The following is a 21,287-nucleotide window of genomic DNA, read 5'->3' as shown; positions in this document are numbered from 1 at the left end:
GCCGTATGTATCTCACGCAGTAGCATGTCAAATACTCGTAAAAGGTGCAGTCCATGGGATTGTTCGCCTGAACTGTGCCTCCGTGGCTATATGATTACCCCTTGCCAGTTTTTAATTATAATTAATTTAATTTAATTAGTTCTAGCTTGTGTAGCTTAAATGTATCTCCCCACTTCACCGTCGAAATATAATTGTTGTTGTTGTTGCTTAAATGCAGAGACTGGAGTGACAGTCCTGTTGGTTATACACGGGGCATCAAATGCTACCATCTATCGCAGGGAATTCCAAATCAATCACAATATTGTTGGTACACGTTCGTGTCTTGGACTCTCATGCTCATTGCGCGGTGATCATAGTGCGACCCAACAACAACAACAACAACATAGATGAATGGATGATGATGATGTGGGATGTTTCCCTGCGTTGAGTGCAGGACCCTACCCCATTCCAAAGAGGTTCATATGAGAGGATGACGAGGGAAGGAAATCCCTACAGTTCGTGAAGGAGGCCGGTGGCCCTCAGAAAGGAAAGCAAAGCGCCAAGTACATGGCACTGATGTCCAGGGTTACTCCATGGGCCGAGAACTTTGCAGATGTTGAATGGCCTCTGATCGAGCATTTCAAGTTGACATTTAAAGGCCCGTCGCTCGCATAGGTACTGGCTGCAGTCTTCTAAAATGTGTCGGATTGCTGCCGGGACACCACAAGTTGTACACAGCGCCGATCGAACCAGCCGCTGACAAGAATATTTTCAGGGCAACGTTTTGTCGTTGCGATACCGCAACACGGTGTGCCGGAAGCTCTGAGATTTTTTGCTAGGGTACTAATATGCACTACCAACAACACCGTATTATTGAAATGGAATGCCCACAGATCGGATCCGAGTAAACTAAGGGGAAATCCGCGGGCCAGGTCTCGCGGCTCCTGACCAACGGGGCTTTTCCCTTGACTGCCACCATGTTTAGTTAAAGGGACCATGAAAGGATATTTGACAAGCCCATGATCATTTTTAATTTGTTCCCCTGTACTAAAGCATTCACTCTGTGAAATATGAAGTTGAAAATCCTTATAGCAAAAATATTCTACATTTACCACGGGCGTGAACGGCAGCTGCTACGGCCGGCCTCCGAGGCGAACTGGCCGTGACATATGATACACAGAACATGTTGCCGATTCGCGGACGGGCTGTTGCGAGCAAACTGCAATATTTTCAACCAAGCTTGCATACTTCGTCATGAAATATCTTTTAATTTGACTCGAGACAAGATTATAACTAACCGTTGATACAGGATCCTACGAGAAATGTAATATAGCCGTTGACTGTCAGCATGTTTACCGGAGCACGTTTTCCTCTTTGAACTTCTTCGTCAGAACATACCTTCGGCGATGGCATTTTACGATCCATAAACGCTGTGTGTGTCGCATAATCTCTTCCTCCATTGCTGATAATTTGCCTTTCGCCATATTTCAAGTGATTTCGACGGCAGATACACGACGTCGTTGTTGTCCAAACCGAAACCATGCACCCACGGGGTCCTCGTCGTTCACAGTTGGCTGAGAGGATCGGATGCCGATGACGTAGGCCCACTTCGAAGGCATATATCCAGCGGTCACGCCCTGCTATTTTTGTCTGATAACTGCGCCCCCGTTGTACTGAATACGGTTAAAAGTCGATGTGTGTATGATGGTGAGGGATCATGAGAACGGTTTCCTGCAGAGTACCCGGAATTCTCGAAAGTCGTTTCATGGTCCCTTTAAAGTACCCTTCGGGGTGGAGCGTACACCAGACTACGAGAATATTCCGTTGTAGGCCCCATCTGCAGAGCTAATTAACCGTGCAGCTGTATCGTTAATGAACAGGAAGCCCCTCAGCGGGAACCACACAGGCAACGAAGACACACACACACATACATTGGATGATGAGTTCTGTTGCGAGCCGCTGAGGAGGTAGGTGGCCAGATCCCCACACGGTAAGCAAATCGAGGCAGAGGCCGGTTGACGAGAGAGACGACGTGTATATTTACATAATGTACAGACGAAGACAACAAATGGGCTACAGTTGCCCGCTTAAATAGCCGATGCGCCGTGGGAAAGGGGTTGGTGGCCATGAGGGATTCCGGGAAGCTGTCCTCGTTTTCCCTTTTCTTCAGAGAGTGGAAGAAATCCGCTGGTCGGAGGGAAAATGTCCGCCCTGGTAGCTCGGGATGCCCAATATGGCGAAGAGGGACTGTTCTGTAGCTTGGATGACCATTTTAGCGATGTGGAGTCACAACAGCTCGTCGCCGCCCCGGGTTGACCTCGGACGAGAAGCAGCCCAACGCTGGTAGTTGGACGAGGTTGGTTTTTCCGAGCCAGATGACGACGGGCAGGTTTTCGACTGACGCAGAAGAGTCCCAATATCTCTACAGCCGAACTGTGCCAAGGTGAAGGCTCCAGACATAGGGTAGATCCTCTCCCTCTTTGGACATTGGTCAATCTCATTGGGCAGCTCCTCTTCCCCAAGGGGTTTACGGCAGGCATCGCCTTTTCTCTTGCGTGGGTGCTGGACCGCTTCGAGCAATAACAGTCACGACAGGCAAAACAACAAACAGAACAAAAATCCACAGATCCGTCGCACAGCTTAGAGTCACTCGCTCATGTCACCAGTCAGCCAGGATTATGTACACATAAAGAGGTACCCTAGCCAAATTTTGGTTCCCCAACTTTTGCCAACGGACAACACCCCTATATCATCACTGAATGTGGCACGACCCATTCAGACCCGGTACAATAAGCAAATATGCTTTTTTTTTCCCCTTTTTGCACTAACCAGTACAACACAAAAAACACTTTCTTTCTTTCTTTGAGAGTTATATACAAAGAACAGGAGTCAATCGATTGCCCACGTGTACTCAGACACGATAAATATCCTGAACGGTAGATTGTCAAGGTTCCTTTCCACCAAAATCACTTAGCAGCGACTGAGACAGTCTGCGTTGGCATGCTTTTTGCCACTTTTATAACGTACAACGAAATCGTGCTGTTGAAGCGAGAGACTCCAGCGAAGTAATCGGCCGTTCTTGCCCGACATCTGATTCAACCATGTGAGGGGGCAATGGTCGGTTACCAGGATAAATTTTGCACCATAGAGATAACAGGCGAGTTTTTGGGTGGCCCACACTAAACAGGCGCATTCCTTTTCCGAAGCGCTGTAAGCTTCTTCCCTCAGCGAAAGTTTTCGGCTGGCGTACAAAATCGGGTGCTCCTGTTTGTTCTCGTCTTCCTGGCACAAAACGACCCCCATCCCTCTGTTGCTCGCGTCGCATTGAACAATGAAGGGCTTAGCATAGTCGGGAGCTCGAAGGACAGGCGGTTCCGATAACGCTTTCTTTAAGCTACAGAATGCGTTCTCCATTTCTGGGTTCCACTTTATCTTAGTGGGTGCTGTTTTTCGGAGCGCGTCGGTCAGCGGACTAGCTAATTCCGAGTACTGTCTGATGTAGCTTCTATAATAACCCGTCAGACCCAAGAACGCTCTGAGTTCTGTTTTATTCTGTGGCCTAGGGAAATCTGCGATGGCTGACACTTTCAACTCGGCTGGTCTGCGGAAGCCTTGCCCTACTCTGTGACCCAAATACAGGACCTCAGCCTGCCCAAGATGACACTTTGTTGCTTTTAAGGTCAAACCCGCGTGCTTTAGCCTTGTGAAAATGTCGCGGAGTTGTTTCACATGCTCGGACCAGGAGTTGGAAAAAATGGCCACATCATCAAGATATGGTAGCGCGTATTTCTCCGCCCCTCGTAGTACCTGGTCCATCAAACGTGAGAAACAGAAGGGCGCATTTTTCAAGCCGAAGCTTAACATTAATGGCCGAAAAGTCCCCACCGGTGTCGTAAAAGCCGCGTATCTTTTTGCCCTTTCCGACATTGGCACTTGCCAGTAACCCCTGACAAGGTCCAATGTGGAAATAAATTGTGCTTTGCTCACCCTTTCCACACGTTCTTCCAGATTTGGAATCGGGTATACCTGGGTTGTCGTAACCGCATTCAGTTTACGGTAGTCGATGCACGGGCGTGGCTCTTTCCCCGGAGCCTCGACAATGATCATGGGACTCGCATAGTCGCTCTCAGCTTCTTCAATGACATTCAAATCCAGCATACGTTGAATTTCTCTTTTCATTATTGCTTCTTGTCGCGGAGATATTCGATAGGGCCTAGAACGTACTGGCACGTCGGTTGTAAGCTCGATATCATGACAGATTAGGTGCGTCTTCCCCGGTTTGTCAGAGAATAGTTCCCCGAACTCACTGATCAGTTCCCGTAAGTCGTCTACTTGAGAGTCGTTCAGACTTCCCTCTGCCACTACAGTTTTCACAATTTCTTCCGTGTTAGGCACGAGAGAAGTGATTTCGCCCCATTCGAGAATTTCGGCCGGCTGTTCCTCCGGCATGTTCAAGGCAACACTTACGACATGGGTAGATTCAATGTACGGTTTCATTAGGTTTGTGTGGTACGTTCGGACCTCTTTCTTTCTGCCCCGAAATTCTACCATATAAGTGGTGTCGGACAGTTTTCGCAGAACTTTAAAGGGACCATCCCAGTGTACCTGAAGTTTATTAGCCCGCGTGGGTCGGAGGACCAGTACTTTATCTCCCTCTTTATAGGTTCTCGGGCGGGCGTTCCTATCGTAGTAGGTCTTAGCGCGTTCCTGAGATTCTCGCATATTCGCTTCCGCGATCTCCCTGGTATCTTGCAATCTCTGCAGAAGGTCCAAGACGTACTCCACAACAGTCCGGTCGCCACTCTTGCCTTCCCAGTGTTCCCTAACCAGTCTCATGGGTGAACGTAGTTCACGCCCGTATACCAGTTCCGCGGGGCTGAAACCTGTCGTCTCATGCGGAACGGAACGCAAAGCAAACATGGCCCCAGGTAGACTCGACTCCCAGTCCGTTTTGTACTCGTGAGTAAGTGCTCGGAGGACGCGCTTTAACACCGAGTGCCACCTCTCAACGCTGTTGCTTTGAGGGTGGTGTAACGAACTGTGGATAACTCGGATTCCGCATTTCTCCAAAAAGGTGGCTGTCAGCGCGCTCGTAAATACTGACCCGTTATCGCACTGAATTTCGCTTGGAAACCCGATACGCGCAAAAACCGATAAGAGACCGTCAACGATCTCGGAAGAACACTGTTCCTTCAGTGGTACTGCCTCGGGGAATTTAGTTGCAGGGCATATCATCGTTAGGATGTACCTGAAACCCGATCGAGATGCAGGAAGAGGCCCGACAACATCAATAACCAACCGGCGGAAAGGTTCGGAGATGATAGGCACCAATGTAAGTGGTGCTTTACAACGCTCATTAGGTTTGCCCACTCTCTGACATGTGTCACATGCCCTCACGTACATTTCCACGTCTTTAAAGCAGCCTGGCCAATACCATTCCTGAAGGAGACGTTGTTTTGTCTTACGTACACCCAGGTGTCCGGCCCACGAGTTACTGTGACACATTTGGAGGATATCGGCGCGCAAACTCTGCGGTACAACCAGCTGATCAGTTACTGTTCCCTTCCGGTCTTCATAGTGCCGGTAAAGTAGGCCATCCTGTACCACGACCTTCACATTTTTATTCGCGATTCCCTCTTTGTGCGCATCGCGGATTTTTGCTAGCGTCACGTCTTCCTTTTGGAGTCTGATTACTTCATCCTTGCTGACCTTAGTTAGACTTTTCAGCGCTCCATTTGCCGGCGCGAGGTACTCGCCAACCTGATTAACGTCGGGGTCATCCGAGTCCACACCGTTCTCGCTCGGTACCTGATCATCGCTTCCCTGGATATTCTGATCCCCTTCAGTCTTTTCGGCTTCTCTCATTCTTAGCTCGCGAGCTTTTGCCCTCGTTACGGCGAATACTCCCTCCTGATCAATTTTGATACCCGCCTTTCGCATCAAATGAGCTGTACGATTCGATAGCAGGTAGAGATACCTCTCAGGCAGCTTATCGGACACTGCTGCCTCCGTACGGAATTCCCCAAAAGGACCCTGTATACAAACTTCCGCTACCGGTAGGCACACACTTCGCTCCTCCATAACCTGTCTTATCCAGACGCATTTTGACACGTAGTGTTCGGGGGAAACGAAGGACGGGTGTACAAGATCAAGGCTAGCTCCACTGTCGCGCAACACCGTACAAGGACGACCGTTTATGTGCAGTTCGTAAAGGTACGGCTTCATTAGTTCATCCTCCTCGTCATTGCTGTCACTCTCGTAAGCTAGGGCAACGCGCGGTTTCCTACAGCCTGCGGCGATGTGACCCTCTTCTTTGCAACGGTGACAGACAATGGGTCGTTTCTTTTCGAACGCTTTCGTTTTCTGCCTTTCGTCGCGCCCTTCCCTACGCTTACTGTCCTCGTTTACGGGATTATCCTTCCCGGACGCGTCTGCGGCATTATTTCGTGGTTCCCTTTTTGGAGCGTTCGCTGAAAAGTGCTTCCTCTGTCTCCCTGGCATTTTCCCTTCTTTTAGGTCCATGCCTCTCAAAGCGATATACTCGTCTGCGAAATCAGCGGCGGCTTCTATGGTGACAACACCGGATTTTTCTCGTACCCAATTTCGCACCTGGTCGGGTAGCTCGTTGAAGAATTGCTCGAGCGCAATAACTTCCAGTATCCTTTCCGGATTCCCAAATGCTTCCGCGCCTTTCATCCATTCCCTGAGATTCGCTTTAATGTCGTACCCCCTCTCAGCGTAACTGCTCACGTTTCTGCCTTCTCCGTCACGGAACCTTAGACGAAATGCCTCAGCTGATAGACGAAACCTCTTTAACAGGCTCTGTTTGACTTTATCATAACACTTCGCATCTTCCGCGGAGAGGCGCGCTATGTTATCGGCCGCCTCACATGGTAGAACCGTCATTAGTCTAGCCGGCCACGAATCCCTCGCATAGTTCTCCCTTTCGCACGCACGTTCGAAATTTACTAGAAATAGACCGATGTCCTGCCCTATCTTGAATGGCTGAAGGAACCTCGACATGTCTATGTTCTCGGTTCTGGGAGTCGATTGCACGTTTTGGGACTGACTTCCTGGCTGTCGACTAAGTTCTGCCTCTAACCGTAACTTCTCCAGCTCTTTCTCGTGATTTCTGTCTGCTTTTTCACGCTCTCTTTCTTCCGTTATTTGCTGGAGGGTCTCCATCACATCATCGTCTCCTAGGTCGGCCCCTACAATGGCCTCGATGACCAGTGCTTTTTTTTGTCGTACTGTTTACGTTCAACCCAAATTCCTTACATACTCGAAGCAGATCTGTCCGAAGGAATTGCGCTAGATCCATGATGCCTGTTGGTGATGTTGCCCGCACACACCTCTGATATATCAGATCTAACCCGACTAATATTCTCAGAGGGACTCCCCAGAATAGAAATGATTGACGCGCAAATCTAATCCTGGTCCAAAAGGCAACATAAGCAAATAACTCACCACATGCGTTCCGAAAACCATGGACTCCGTTCCGCTGCTGATAGCCAGTCGATCACTGTAGACGATCCCGTCGCTGCCATCCAGTTGTTGCGAGCCGCTGAGGAGGTAGGTGGCCAGATCCCCACACGGTAAGCAAATCGAGGCAGAGGCCGGTTGACGAGAGAGACGACGTGTATATTTACATAATGTACAGACGAAGACAACAAATGGGCTACAGTTGCCCGCTTAAATAGCCGATGCGCCGTGGGAAAGGGGTTGGTGGCCATGAGGGATTCCGGGAAGCTGTCCTCGTTTTCCCTTTTCTTCAGAGAGTGGAAGAAATCCGCTGGTCGGAGGGAAAATGTCCGCCCTGGTAGCTCGGGATGCCCAATATGGCGAAGAGGGACTGTTCTGTAGCTTGGATGACCATTTTAGCGATGTGGAGTCACAACAGTTCCCACTTTGACCATCCTGCTCGGCCCGGTCCTACACAACCAGGGGGGCGGTTACGACTATAGCCTCTTGAGCTTCCTTCGTGCCACTTGCCTCTCGACCAGCCTCTAGGGCCCCTTTTGTGTGTGTATTTTCTTTTCTTTCTTTCTTTTGTTTTTTCTTGAAGGACTAGCAAGTCGGCCTACTCCTGACTGACCTTTCCTCCCTTTTGTCCCCATAAACATATCCCCCCACACCCCAGCTGACTGCACACGCATGAACGTACGTTCAAACATAGAATAAGGAACGTGCATTTTCATTTGTAGACAAAGTTGATAAGTACATCTAAAGAATATGGAAAAATTGAATTCGGCACCCGACCAGTTCTGCAAAAAAAAAAAAAAAAGAACATAAAAAAGAAGTAGAATGAACAGAAACGTGTCGTAACAGACGCACCTACCAAGAAATAGTCGCGGGGCCACAATTATACTTCATTCCATTTTATTTCATCTCTTTTTTATTATTCTACCCAAGATACATGCATGCATGATATACAAAGCGATAACACGAGAGCAACATCAACGACAGCGCAATGCGTTGGTTTCGGCGCTATATCACCGGGTGCGGCCATGACGCCCCAACACTGCCGTAATGGCGACCGGGTGACGTCAGGCAAGATACCTCCTCTCGAAGAAACTGCCGTATTGGTTGCGGCGCATATCAGTGGGTGTGTCTATGACGCCCCCCCCCCCCCCCGTCTTGATCGAGGTGCATATCACTCGGCGCGGCCATGACACCCCCACACTGCTGTCATGGCGTCCGGATGACGTCAGGCAAGATAGCAACTGCCGTATTGGTTGCGGCGCATATCACTGGGCGCGGCGATGACGCCCCAACACTGCCGTATTGGTTGTGGTGCCTTTCACTGGGCGCGGGCATGACGCCCTCAAATTGCTGTAATGACGATCGGGTGACGTCAAGCAAGATGACTGCTTTGCAGAAAACTACCGTATAGCAATAACAAAGAAACGGTCCAGCGGCACCAATCACAGTATCACACACCAACAGTGCACAGAACCTAATAATCGAATTCCAAAGAACAGTGTGAGCATATTGTAATGCACTGCACTAGGCATGAATCTCAAAGACCTACACTGAAAGTTACATTCGCTCGACTAGACAACAGAGCCTTCGGTATAGTGAAGGTGATGGGATTTTGGGCACCGAACACGAGGGATGCTGCCTTGGAGGCACTTGTGAAATTTGTTCAGAGATTGGGATGGATACAACCTTCTAGGGTTCTCTGTGCATGATCTTGGGATACTTGTGAATAGTGGACTACTAAGAACAACAACAACAACAAATAAGTAATAATGATGTGGTGGGATGTGGGATGTAGTGAACATGCGAATGGTGGACTTCTGAATAGCGAACATGTGAATGGCGAACTTGCGAGCAGGGCACCTGAGTAGTAGTGTTTTTTGTTTTTCTGGTTTTTTTTTTTTTTATCACATCACCATCACCCATGATCAGATATTCTGTCACGTCTCGCTTTGTCTTTCTATCTTCGGAGCACGAAGCACTGTGAGTTGAACACAGATTCTTCGCCGCTAAGTCTTTTCAATAACATTGAAGCACTTCTCCTTTCGTTCTATGTGAGGAACCCATTTATGATTGCCTCTTTTGTGTCCGAACGGAACGGTAGCGAGCCTATGATACTTTCTATAATATTTCATTCAGTTAAGAAAAAGAAGCCTACTCTCACGAAAATGCTGAGACCTCACATCTCACCAAAAAGATATATCCACTAAAGGTGACCTCGTCCGTCCCCTTTCCGTCTTTTATATATATATATATTTATATCTCACTTCTTGCTATCTTTTTCAGATATTTTTAAATAGAAGCAGAGTCTCTTAATGCACTTGAAAGACTTCTTTTCCTCTCAAAATTTCTAATCTAATATAGCTCCGAACACATCAATGGGGGGGGGGGGGGGATATGTTTAATGATAAGAAAGAAGAGGAACGAGGGAAAGGTCAGCCAGACAGGGTGTCGGCTTGCTAGAAGAAAGGACAAAAAAAAAAGAATATAAAGAATTAAAATTGCTACGACAGGGGATTTTTTTTTTTTTTTGCTATCATTTCCCAGATTTTTTTCTTGCCGTTTTGAGACACCCTTACTTACCTGAGTCAATTTACAGACCGTATATACCACATCGCACGTATATAGGCACGCAGTTGTACGTGAAGGCCGAGGACTGTGGCAATAACGCGGAGGAGGTAAAGATTGCTTCCAGCCAGACTTGTACGTATCTTGAGTACGTACTCAAAATACAGTATTTTAAATACTTTTTCCGGTATTTTGGTACTTTACTCAATACTTTTTGTGACAAGTATTTTTAATGTATTTAGAATACTTTTTTCGGTATTTGCTACTCAGTATTCAAAATACTTTCCTTCCTCGTCAAGCCCTATCCAGCACACTTCCCGCCGTGCCGAGATTTTCAGCTCACTGGAATTTAACCCCTTTTCTTCTTTCTTTTTTCGGGAATTCGCAAATGTGTCATATCCTCTTGTACAATAGGTTGGTCCCACCTTGCTTGTCAATAGCCAACTTCGTCAGAAAGCCGTTCCTATTCATATTGCCAGGTGAATCACCAGGGGATAAGGTACAAGTGAATCCCAGCATTTATTTCCTTGGTCACCAAACCAATAAACACGTGCCACAGGTTGAAAGACCCGAACGGACATACAGGACGGATTACGAATTGGTTCAGAACATATCAACAAAGTTTACTTGGGTTCATCAAAGTTCACCAAACATTGACACCAAGGCGTTGCAAATGAAAGGTATGCTTCAGCATGGCTGATGAAGTTTATTACTTTCATTTGCCCACGTTCAGAATACGCGTTTCACTTACAGCTAATACTAAAGTGCTTTAAAGAGTATCTTAAATACTTCTTAGAGTATTTAGTACTCTACTCAAATTACTTTCAGTTTTGAGTATTTTGTAATCTATTTTAAATACTTTTTACGTAGAGTATTTAGTATCTTATTTTAAATACTTTTGCGCAGTATCTTGTACAAGTCTGCGTTCCAGCTCCGCGTGTCGGACAGTTTCGGCGCACGTCAGAAGGATCCCCAGGTGTAGTCCAAATTATCCGCAGTCCTACGCTGCGGTAGACGTGCAACATGTAGGCACACAATTGTGAGCGGAGTCACCCTATACGTGTAAATCTGCTCCCAATTATTATTCCACGTGAGCCGCGGCCGTAACTGCCTCACCGGCTCTCGCCCTTGCCGACTTCGCGCACGTTGAGCTACGCGACGCCCGTAGCAGCTGTTCGTCTTTACTCAGGTTTCGCTACAACCAGACTTGTGCCCGTTACTCGAAAAAAAGTAATTGATTACCGTTACCGTTACTTGTACGGAAAAAGTAATTGATTATCCTTACCAATTACAGGACTTTAAATGTAATTGAGTAACGAGTAGAAAAGTAACGCGTTACTCCGGTCGTTACTCTGCATTGTGCCTCAGAAAAGAAAAGTTCAACAGTGGAACAGCTGAAATAACCCAAAAATATGTACGTCTACTGTAGTTATCACCCGGGAAGACGTTGACCCGATTGTGGAAGATCATGCGTGGAACTTCCCCATGACTCACTAAACCTCCAAAGTTACCACAAAGGTACCACCACACTGGTGTAGGAACAGATTAGGGGGAGAGACCCTGAAATTCCAGAACAAAGGCTGATGGCACGAAGATCTTGACTTGGGGCAGAACATCTAAAATATGAGTTAGTCTCTGCCGGGAAAGTAATCAATTACCGAGTAATCGATTACTCAGAAAAGTAATTGATTACTCGAAAAATTACTTTGACTTTAAAGTAACTGATTACTCGAAAATTACTCAAAAAAGTAATTGATTATGCTGTGTGCCAGACATGCGGTTTAAAAGACGATAGTCTCGGCACCCATCCCAATGGTACATTCCACACGGAGAGGCCCACATTCGGGGCGCCCATAACATCGGGTCAGAGTGCAACTCCGCTGTCGGGATGGACTCTCACCTCGCTTGGCAGTCGGTTTCCTTCGAGCATCGGAGCCACTCGCTCGTACTCGACATGTAGCCTTATTGATCAGTATTAAATGTGTTATGTTGCTGTAACCCACTCGGATACACTTCAACTGGCGACGAGGATGGGATACTGGTGACGCAGCGGCAGTACACGACGACACGTCAGTCACCGCACGTCTGAAAACATCTCATCCGACGACACTGCATTTCCCTTTGTTCTCCGGAGCGAGGAAGCAAGATGGCTACTTTCGGAACCGCCCCAGCCTTCGACGCAGACGTGGAACCATGGAGTCACTACGTTGAAAGGTTAGAACAGTACTTCGTCGGAAACAAGATTACAGACGGGAATCAGCGGACCGGTATTTTTCTCTCGGTTGTGGGACCGAAAACCTACGGGCTACTTCGGAGTCTCCTGGCCCCGGCCAAGCCGAGCACAAAGACCTTCGTGGAACTAGTGGCAACACTCAGCAGTCACTTCGCCCCGAAGCCGTCTGAAATTGTGGAACGTTTCCGTTTCAACTCTCGTGTCCAGCACGAGAACGAAACTGTATCTACATTTATCGCTGAATTGAGAAAACTATCTGAGTTCTGCGAATTCGGAACCACTCTGGATACGATGATACGGGACAGGCTGGTATGTGGTGTCGGGGACATTGGCATACAAAAGCGATTGCTTGCTGAGCGGGAGTTGACCCTGGAGAAAGCTACTACACTTGCGTGCGCCGTAGAAATGGCAACCAAGAATGCCATGGAACTGAGTCAGCCTCCGGACAACTCAGTGAACCGGATCATCAACCGAAAGGGTCGACAACGTCCGCTTGGTCAAGAGCCTAAAGGAACCCCACCAAGACAGGCAAGTCAGAAATTTAAGTGCATACGTTGCGGAAGAAGCGATCACGGAGCACCAGCATGCCCATTTGAGACTACTGAGTGCCACCGCTGTAAAAAGAACGGACACCTTGCAAAGATGTGCTTGTCAGACTCACAACAACCAAGACCACAAGCACATGGTCGGACGAATGCTATTTCAACAGAAGGGGCGACCTCAGAGGCAAGCCTTAACCTGCATGGAATCCATAGTGTCGATACCCAGGCAACGCCGCGTCCGTGGATAATCACCACTCGTTGGATGGGCATCCCGGTCGACATGGAAGTTGACACAGGTTCGTCTGTTACGTTGATACCTGCTAGCACGTACAGGAAACATCAAGCCTCCTGGCCAACGTTATTGCCATGCCAACGCAAGTTATCATGCTACATGGGTCAGCTACCAGTGCTAGGCGTTCTGAAAATGGAAGTCACTTACGGACTCCGGACGGCAACAGCTTCGCTTTACGTCGTTGACCGTGAGGGCCCAAGCCTATGTGGTCGTGATGTAATTGCAGCGCTGGATCTGCTTACCGTCAACGTGAATGCCGTTAACAGCGAAGGCAAGGTGACCAATCTGAAGCAGGAATTCAAATCCCTGTTTGAGCCAGGCATCGGTCTCATGGTAGGTCCACCTGCTCATCTACATTTGAAGCAAGGCATAACGCCCAAGTTCTGCAAAGCAAGATCTCTTCCGTACGTAATACGCGACAAAGTGTCTCCGGAACTTGATCGGCTGTGTGAAGCGGGAGTGCTCACACCGGTGACCCATTCCGAATGGGCGACACCTATTGTGCCCGTCATGAAGAAATATGGCACAGTAAGGATATGCGGCGATTTCAAGGTTACGCTGAACGAAGTCTGTGATGTGGAACAAACTGAGGAAGAACTCGCAAATTCAGAAGCAGTATGTTCTATCCAAATCCTGGAGGAGGGGCCACTGTCAGCAAAGCAGCTAGCCGACTTGACAAGTCAAGATGCTACCTTGTCAGCACTCAGGGATGCCATACAGCGGGGATGGCCACATCAGCTGCAAGACAAGGCATTGCAACCGTATTGGTCTCGAAGAGATGAGCTCTCGACGGACCACGGTCTGATTATGTGGGGAAGGAGGATAATCATCCCAGCAAAAGCACGCCAGGCGATGCTACTGGAACTCCACTCTACACACTCTGGAATGGCGACAATGAAAGCAGTAGCAAGATCACTATTCTGGTGGCCCGGAATAGATGGGGACATCGAAAACACGGCACGGCACTGCTTGGAATGTCAACAGGCCCAGCCAATGCCACCAGCAAAGGAACCTCTGTCCTGGCCATCGACAATTATAAGATGGTCACGCGTGCATATTGATTATGCCGGGCCAGTCGAGGGAATGATGCTACTCATCGTAGTGGACAGCTTCTCACGTTGGATTGAGGCAATTCCGGTTAAGAATGCTTCGTCTGAGCAAACGGTGAGGGAACTTCGCAGTGTATTCGCACGTTTTGGAATTCCACACTGCGTAGTGTCAGACAATGGCACGCCATTCACAGGAAAACCATTCCAGGATTTTGTTAAAGCTAATGGGATACGACATATTCGTACAGCCCCATACCACCCGCAGTCAAACGGACTAGCAGAGAGGGCGGTACGCACGGTGAAGGATGCGTTGAAGAAAATCAAGACTGGGGATTTGCGCACAAATGTGGACCGCTGGTTGCATTCATACCGTCGATCACCAAACACTGTGTCCGGTAAATCGCCCTCGGAAATGCTACTTGGGTACAACATCAGGTCAAGATTGGACCTCATCAGCGTCCAAGAACTGCACAAAGAAGCTATCTCAAAACCTGACCGGGCACGACCAAGCCCAGAAAAAGAATCAAGTTCGGAAACAGGTGTGCTTCGGCCAGGGACGCACGTGTTCGCTCGAAATTACGGGCGAGGACAAAAATGGATTCCGGGAGTGGTACAGAACCAAAAAGGATCCCGGATGGCTGTTGTGAAAACGGCGGTCGGAGACATGACGCGTCACGCCGACCAACTGCGCCGACGACCTGCGTCGCGGATCGCCACAGAAGATGACACCTGGATGTCTGACGTGGAAATTCACAACCCAAGCCTCCTGACTCCAGTTCGTCCACATAGAAGATCAGGACGATGCAGGAGGTCACCACTACGCTACGGACAACCGGTGACATACTAAAGGGGGAGGAGTGCTGTGTGCCAGACATGCGGTTTAAAAGACGATAGTCTCGGCACCCATCCCAATGGTACATTCCACACGGAGAGGCCCACATTCGGGGCGCCCATAACATCGGGTCAGAGTGCAACTCCGCTGTCGGGATGGACTCTCACCTCGCTTGGCAGTCGGTTTCCTTCGAGCATCGGAGCCACTCGCTCGTACTCGACATGTAGCCTTATTGATCAGTATTAAATGTGTTATGTTGCTGTAACCCACTCGGATACACTTCAGATTACAAGTAACGCAATTACTAGTAACGCGTTACGCACAAGTCTGCCTACAACTGAATGCCTTCCGATTTCATTTTCGTCTCTCGTATTTAATTCTTCGATTATAACTGTCGACTTTCTTTTCGTTTTTCTTTTTTTTTTTTCATTCTTCTGAGCTCATATTATCTCCGCAATTGCCGTGTGCTTTGAGGACAGCAGTAACGGTCTCATATGAGAGGTTCGCTAGCGAAACTCCCCAATGTTCGCGGGGAAATAATTTGTTCTCACGTCCTGCGAGGAACGCCAGAAAGTCGCCCCTAGCGACAGGACAGCGGTACGGGTTTAAAATAGACAGCTTGCTGAAAGAAAATGCACGAAAAATGGAAAGGAGGACAGAGATGTGCGTCGCACGATAAAATTTTAGACACGACCGACGTTGCACGACGCGCACTTTGCGAGAACAGAATTACAATAAATGCGAGGCTTCCGGGTAGGCTCTTCTAATATAGAGAAATAGAAACATATTCCATGACGGATGCTTTTTATATCTGTTGTCTGTATCTACGTATATAGCGCATGCATAAAACATGAAAATGGGACTTCGGGTTCCATAACGCGATATAAATGAATACAAAATTGAGTCTGAGCTAAGTTCACGGAGGGGTCCTGAAGACTATGTTAATGTTCGCTTTTATTTTTATTGTATTCAGTGAACAATAAACTTAGCGTGAACTTAACGTGAACTTAACTCTAAGACTCAGTTTTCTATTCATGTATATCGCGTTACGAAACCCGAAGTCCCATTTTCATATTTTATACATGGGGTATATACGTAGATACAGACAACAGCAATAAAAAGCATCCGTCATGGAAGATGTTTCCATTTCTCTGTATAGAAGAGCCTACCCGGAAGCCTCACATTTATTGTAATTCTGTTCTCGCAATGTGCGCCTCATGCAACGTCGGTCGGGTCTAAAATTTTATTGTGGTGCGCGTGGGTTTTTCTCGCCACCAGCTAGCACGGGGGGTTCGCTCGCTTTGTGACCATTCTGGAACCGACGGCTGTTGAAAGGTCTTTTCGTTACTCGAAGCGAAGCACTAGTATGTTAAACAGAATCTCTGTGTACCCCGATGATGTGTGTTGTTCATTGGACAGCAGTATGGTGGTCGTGCGTGAAACTAAGTTCAGTACCCAAAGTATATCAAAATGATGCAAACAGAGCACTAGTAATCGCGCAATCACGTCCGGGTCGACAGGACTAAGAGATACTCTGTACTCCAACGGAAACACAAATTACAGTCAAAATAAACTATAGCAGCTAGGAGCTAGGATACGCACAGGCTGCTCATGAGGGTCCTCTTAATAATTGAGGCTTCTTCCGAGAGTGACACTCACGACACAGAGTCACCGGTTTAGTCACCGGTTTAGTGTCGTTGTAGCGTCGAACACGTGACTTGACTGTGAGCGCCCCCCCCCCCCCCCCCTCCAACGAAGGCATTTCACCTATACAATCATTCTGCCAAACGCTAGAGCAATATGATTCTCGTCCTTCCAATGTCTGTGTCTGTGTGTTCCCACAAAACAGATACACCGCTCGCTGTCTTCTTTCGTCATGCCAAACAACGGGAATGACATCTGGGGCGGCTCGTTTTGAGTTTCCGTCTGGGCTCTTCCAGCCAGTTTGCCAAGGGAGTTCTCGAGCGAATGTTTTCGTCTTTAATCTCACTTCAGTGCTTCTGTCTATATTAGCCCACAGGGAAGGGAGGAAATTTTCTCTACACACCGGCTGATTTGCGACTGTGGAACATCCGCAGAGCAGTTTGGACGGCACAGTCTATTGCAGTGGCCGTAGCGGCGTCTTTTCTGTTGCACTATACGCAAGGGACCAATAGTGGTGCAACTACTACAGTTGCACACTGATGTCCCAACTGTCATAGTGGTGGTGGTTAAATTTCCAGTACTTCTAAGACAGTTTCTCGTGAACCCGCAATGCATCCTGGTACGGCATTAGGACGTTCATCGCTCAAATGTTTTCTTTTCTTTTTTTTTTTCGTTCGCTGCTATTATCTGACGGAGTCGTCCACGCAAACTACAGATGTCAAGTGCGTCCTTCATTTAAATGACGTACTGTATAACTTGTTCCCTATCTACTGCTTTTCACAACCTCCGAGAAGAGTGTATGAAGTGTGCGCGTCTGCTACTCCCTCAGTTGCAAAGCGATGACGCTGAAGTGAACATAGAAGGCGACGACAACTTTTGCCTGGGATGAACTATTCAAGTACACGGCGTGACTTTTTGTGACAGTTTTTGCTTGTTTTTTTGTTTGTTTTTTTTGCGTTTGCGTAATTGGTTCAAATATTTAGGATTCCACTTGATGACAATATCAGATTGGAAATTTTCAAATGTATGCACCACTTAAGGTTTAGCGTTATTACTTCTTCTTCACAATCAAAGTGTGTGTGCTTTAGGGAAACGTAGGACTCCCCCACAATGCAATCTAACAATCGATTAAGTTACCAGAATTAGCCGAAGGGAGCTCCATCACATATATGCCTCCATACGCGTAATTTATGCATACGACACCAACGGCCAGCGAACAATGCAATTCAAATAACTCGGAGGGGGGGGGGGGGTTGCCAATGTGTGCCGACGCCAGGACGTTATTCACGTTCCAAGTGGTTGCATTTCATTCGCAGTGATCCCCGCCACGGGATTCAGACGATTCAAATTTTGCATCAACCGAGTACGATTCAAACCCTGCACTTCATCATTGTTGTGATGAAGCTCTGTTTAGTAGAAATGTTTCTTCACACCGCTCCCTAGCAGGCTTCCCATACGCCCGTTTCCATTATGCCCATGGCTGTTACTTATTGCCGAGGAATCTGGAAGGAGGAAGCACCTGGAAGCTTCCCGTAATATACGGTCAAGGTACCGTAGAACTGTTATAATCGCGTTGCATTCGAAGTGTGCTTGCCCAAATTGTGGCAGTACACGGGTATGGCAGCTCGCTGATAATAATAATTGGGGGTTTTACGTCGCGAGACAACTGAGATCATGAGCGACGCCACAGCGGTCGGTCTGTGGATTGCTTTTGCCCACCTGAGGGTTCTTTACCGTGCGATGAAAGCTCATCACATGGCACCCCGTATTTAACGTCTCTCGCGGAAGACGGCGTGTCAAGCAACTTGTACCCTGCCACCAAGTTGCTGGCGTCCTCGGCCGGGTTCGAACCCGCGATCTCGGGATCAGAAGGCGAACACGCTACCGACGCAGCTCGCTGAGACTAAACTCTTTGCCGCATTCACTATGGGACCCCGTCTTCAGCTTTGGACACAGATGACCGAGTCATCTGCAGAACTGTGTGAGTGTGTGCGCGCGCACACGCACACACACGCACGCACACACACCGATAGAGCAACCGTCCAGTACGACCTTGGCAAAAGCCTGGTGCGAAACGTGGATGATCACACTGCACATTTCGAATTGCTTGTACTGCTTGAGACGCACTTGTCTGAATTCTTCATTCAAAAAGCACAGCAGCCCGTATTGGATTGTCCGCCCCTGAAAGAGTCGTGCAATTATGGTGTTTGAGGGTCGGCAGTCTGCCGTATACGAGTCTACTAGTTAGAAGAAACAATCTAGCAACATCTGGAGATTCCAGACAGAATAAACTGCGACTTGCTGATTTCAGACTAAACAACAACAAATATAATGATGATGATGAATGGGGAAATTCGCCACTTGAGTTGTGGCCTCTACACCCCAATTAACGATGGGACTGTGCCGGATATTACATAGAAATAAGGTGACGATGGATGAGAGCTAGTAGTAACGATACATCAGCATCTTCGATGATGCACGTAAAGGTCCCCGCAAATGAAGGAAGGCACGAGTGGCACAGACTGTGGAGAGGCGCACTAAATGACATAAAGAAGACCGGTGTCTTTCTAGATATCCAGGCAAATCTGCAGAGCATGCCGGTGTTGCAGGATGTTGGTCCAGGGACCGAGAGCTGTTGGGAATGTGAACGGAGTGGCAGTGATGTGCTTCATGCGGTTACGTAGCGTTTCTCATTGATTCCTGAAAAGGACACAGTCTGAGATCATGGGCCTTGATATGTGCCGGCACGGCACACCTTGAGCATAGCACGGTGTCGGGGCGACCAAGCTTCTGTTTAAAGACAGTGGGGTGAAGGCCACACCGAGGCAGAGCCTGTGTATAACGGACGAAAAGTTGCGGGGCAGTCGATTACGCAGGTTAGAGGATGAATCGAGATTCACTTCTCTCACGAAGGTCCTTGATGTGGGACATCTGAACACCGTTATAGATGGGACAGAGGCTTCACCATATCGGCAAGGTACCTTGCATCCCCTTGGGAGAGGATAATTGGCATTTTCGATTTCAGACAAGAATGTCGAAAGCAATGCGTTCCCTTTTCCCGCAGCCGGACACGTTATCCTTACTCTCCCAAGATAGGCAACACTCTCCTTAGTTCCGGTTCTCAGTTCAAATGTCTCGTGGTTTACCTTACGCACGATTTGAATTGCAAAACTCACGTTCAAAACTTAAGCACTGAAGCTAATACAGTCCTAGGCTATTTGAAACATAATTCGAAGACAACTATACGCCCAAAGTTAAACGGATCGCTAATGTAACCTTCTTTCGCAGTAAAGTAGAAAACGTCACGGCAAAATCGAGTATTAAGTAACTCACATTCATTCAGAATAGGGCCATGAGGTTCATATCCTCTAATTACTGCACTACTGCGTTGAAATGGGGTAGTTGGTATCTGATAGCCTTAGTGCAATAGCAGAGCCATAGCATACAACTCTGCCGAAACAGGGTCACAACATCATCCATTGGATGCCGGGCACTGCGGTATCAGTGGAAATAAGAAGGCGGACCAGGCTGCTCGAATTGCTCACCATAAAAGAACTACTCATAAAATCTACTTCACGTAATCTGATGTAAAGTACTTGCTCGCCTCCTTACGTAATCGCCTCTCTAAAACCATGCGGACAGGCGACGCCATAAATCACTCGTTCCTCGCGCGAATCGACCCCAACTGCTCGTACTTCCCCCCATCGAAGACGCCAAGGGTCGTTAGAGACCGTCATCCATCGCCTGCGACTCAACGTCCCGTTCGCAGCGGCATTCCTTCATAAGATAGGTGTCCTGGAATTGCCGAACTGTTCAACTTGGGGAACTGTGGAGAATACGGGGCACGTGCTGGTCACCTGCCGACGCTTCGACTCTAGTCGGCGAACGCAGAAGAACGCCGTCGCGAAACCTGACAACCCACCTTTTAGTGTTGAGAAGGTTCTGGGGAGCTGGCCAAAGCAGCATCAGGAACCTGCGCTTGCACTGGCAAACTACCGCAAGGACATGCGTGCTGATATAGTCTTTTAAATCATTCAGTGCTTTCACACGTCAAGCGTCCTGAAACAGCTGGTCGCACCAGTGCCACCTACGTTTCAATTTCTTTCTTTCTCTACATCAATTCTATTCTAGCCATAATGAAGCACAAGCAGCCAAGAACATGGACGCGGCAGCTACAACACAACTGCTAACTCTAGTCTCAACTGACGGATTTATTAACAGACTCTGGAATGGCTCACAAGACGTCATGGCGGTGATGATGGCACCGGTGAAATTAGTCTCACTTTGTGCCAAGATCAACAGTGAAAAAGAAGCCGGGGGCCTTCCAAGTCAAAATATCGAAACAAATACGTGCCCTGTATAGAAAAAGGGTGGTGTAAAACATTCCGTTAACGCGCGGAAGGCGTATGTGGGGCAGACCGGCAGATGCCTGAATGAACGATTCAGGGAACACGCCCTTTCTGTTCGAAATACGACGCCCTCACGAAACTTTGCAATACGTTGTAGGTACTGTGGATGCTCCCCGAATTTCCACAGCACAGAGGTGAAGGCTTGCGTTTAAACAACAAGTGGTTTTAGAAACTCTTAAAGATTATCTCATTAAACAATTCGGGACTGTGCATGTGTAAGTAGTCAGTCTCTGGATTTGCTTCCGTCCGAGATACGTTAC

At 48.0% G+C, this 21,287-nt stretch overlaps 2 protein-coding genes across 4 annotated transcripts in view; one reads left to right on the top strand and one right to left on the bottom strand.

The window, feature by feature from the left end:
* Nucleotides 1-21,287, top strand: part of LOC135396957 (neuropeptide Y receptor type 6-like) — a 477,468-nt gene that overhangs the window by 360,923 nt on the left and 95,258 nt on the right. The window lies entirely within an intron of this gene.
* On the bottom strand, nucleotides 2,266-7,164 carry LOC135396973 (uncharacterized). Its single transcript, XM_064628644.1, has 3 exons — nucleotides 3,967-7,164; nucleotides 3,787-3,925; nucleotides 2,266-2,549 (listed from the first exon to the last, which is right to left on the bottom strand). Exons 1-3 carry the CDS (start codon nucleotides 7,162-7,164, stop codon nucleotides 2,266-2,268), a joined length of 3,621 nt encoding a protein of 1,206 aa, XP_064484714.1.

Source organism: Ornithodoros turicata, chromosome 1 (assembly GCF_037126465.1).
Source record: "Ornithodoros turicata isolate Travis chromosome 1, ASM3712646v1, whole genome shotgun sequence".
NCBI lineage: Eukaryota > Metazoa > Arthropoda > Arachnida > Ixodida > Argasidae > Ornithodoros > Ornithodoros turicata.
This window is presented reverse-complemented; position numbering and strand designations above follow the sequence as displayed.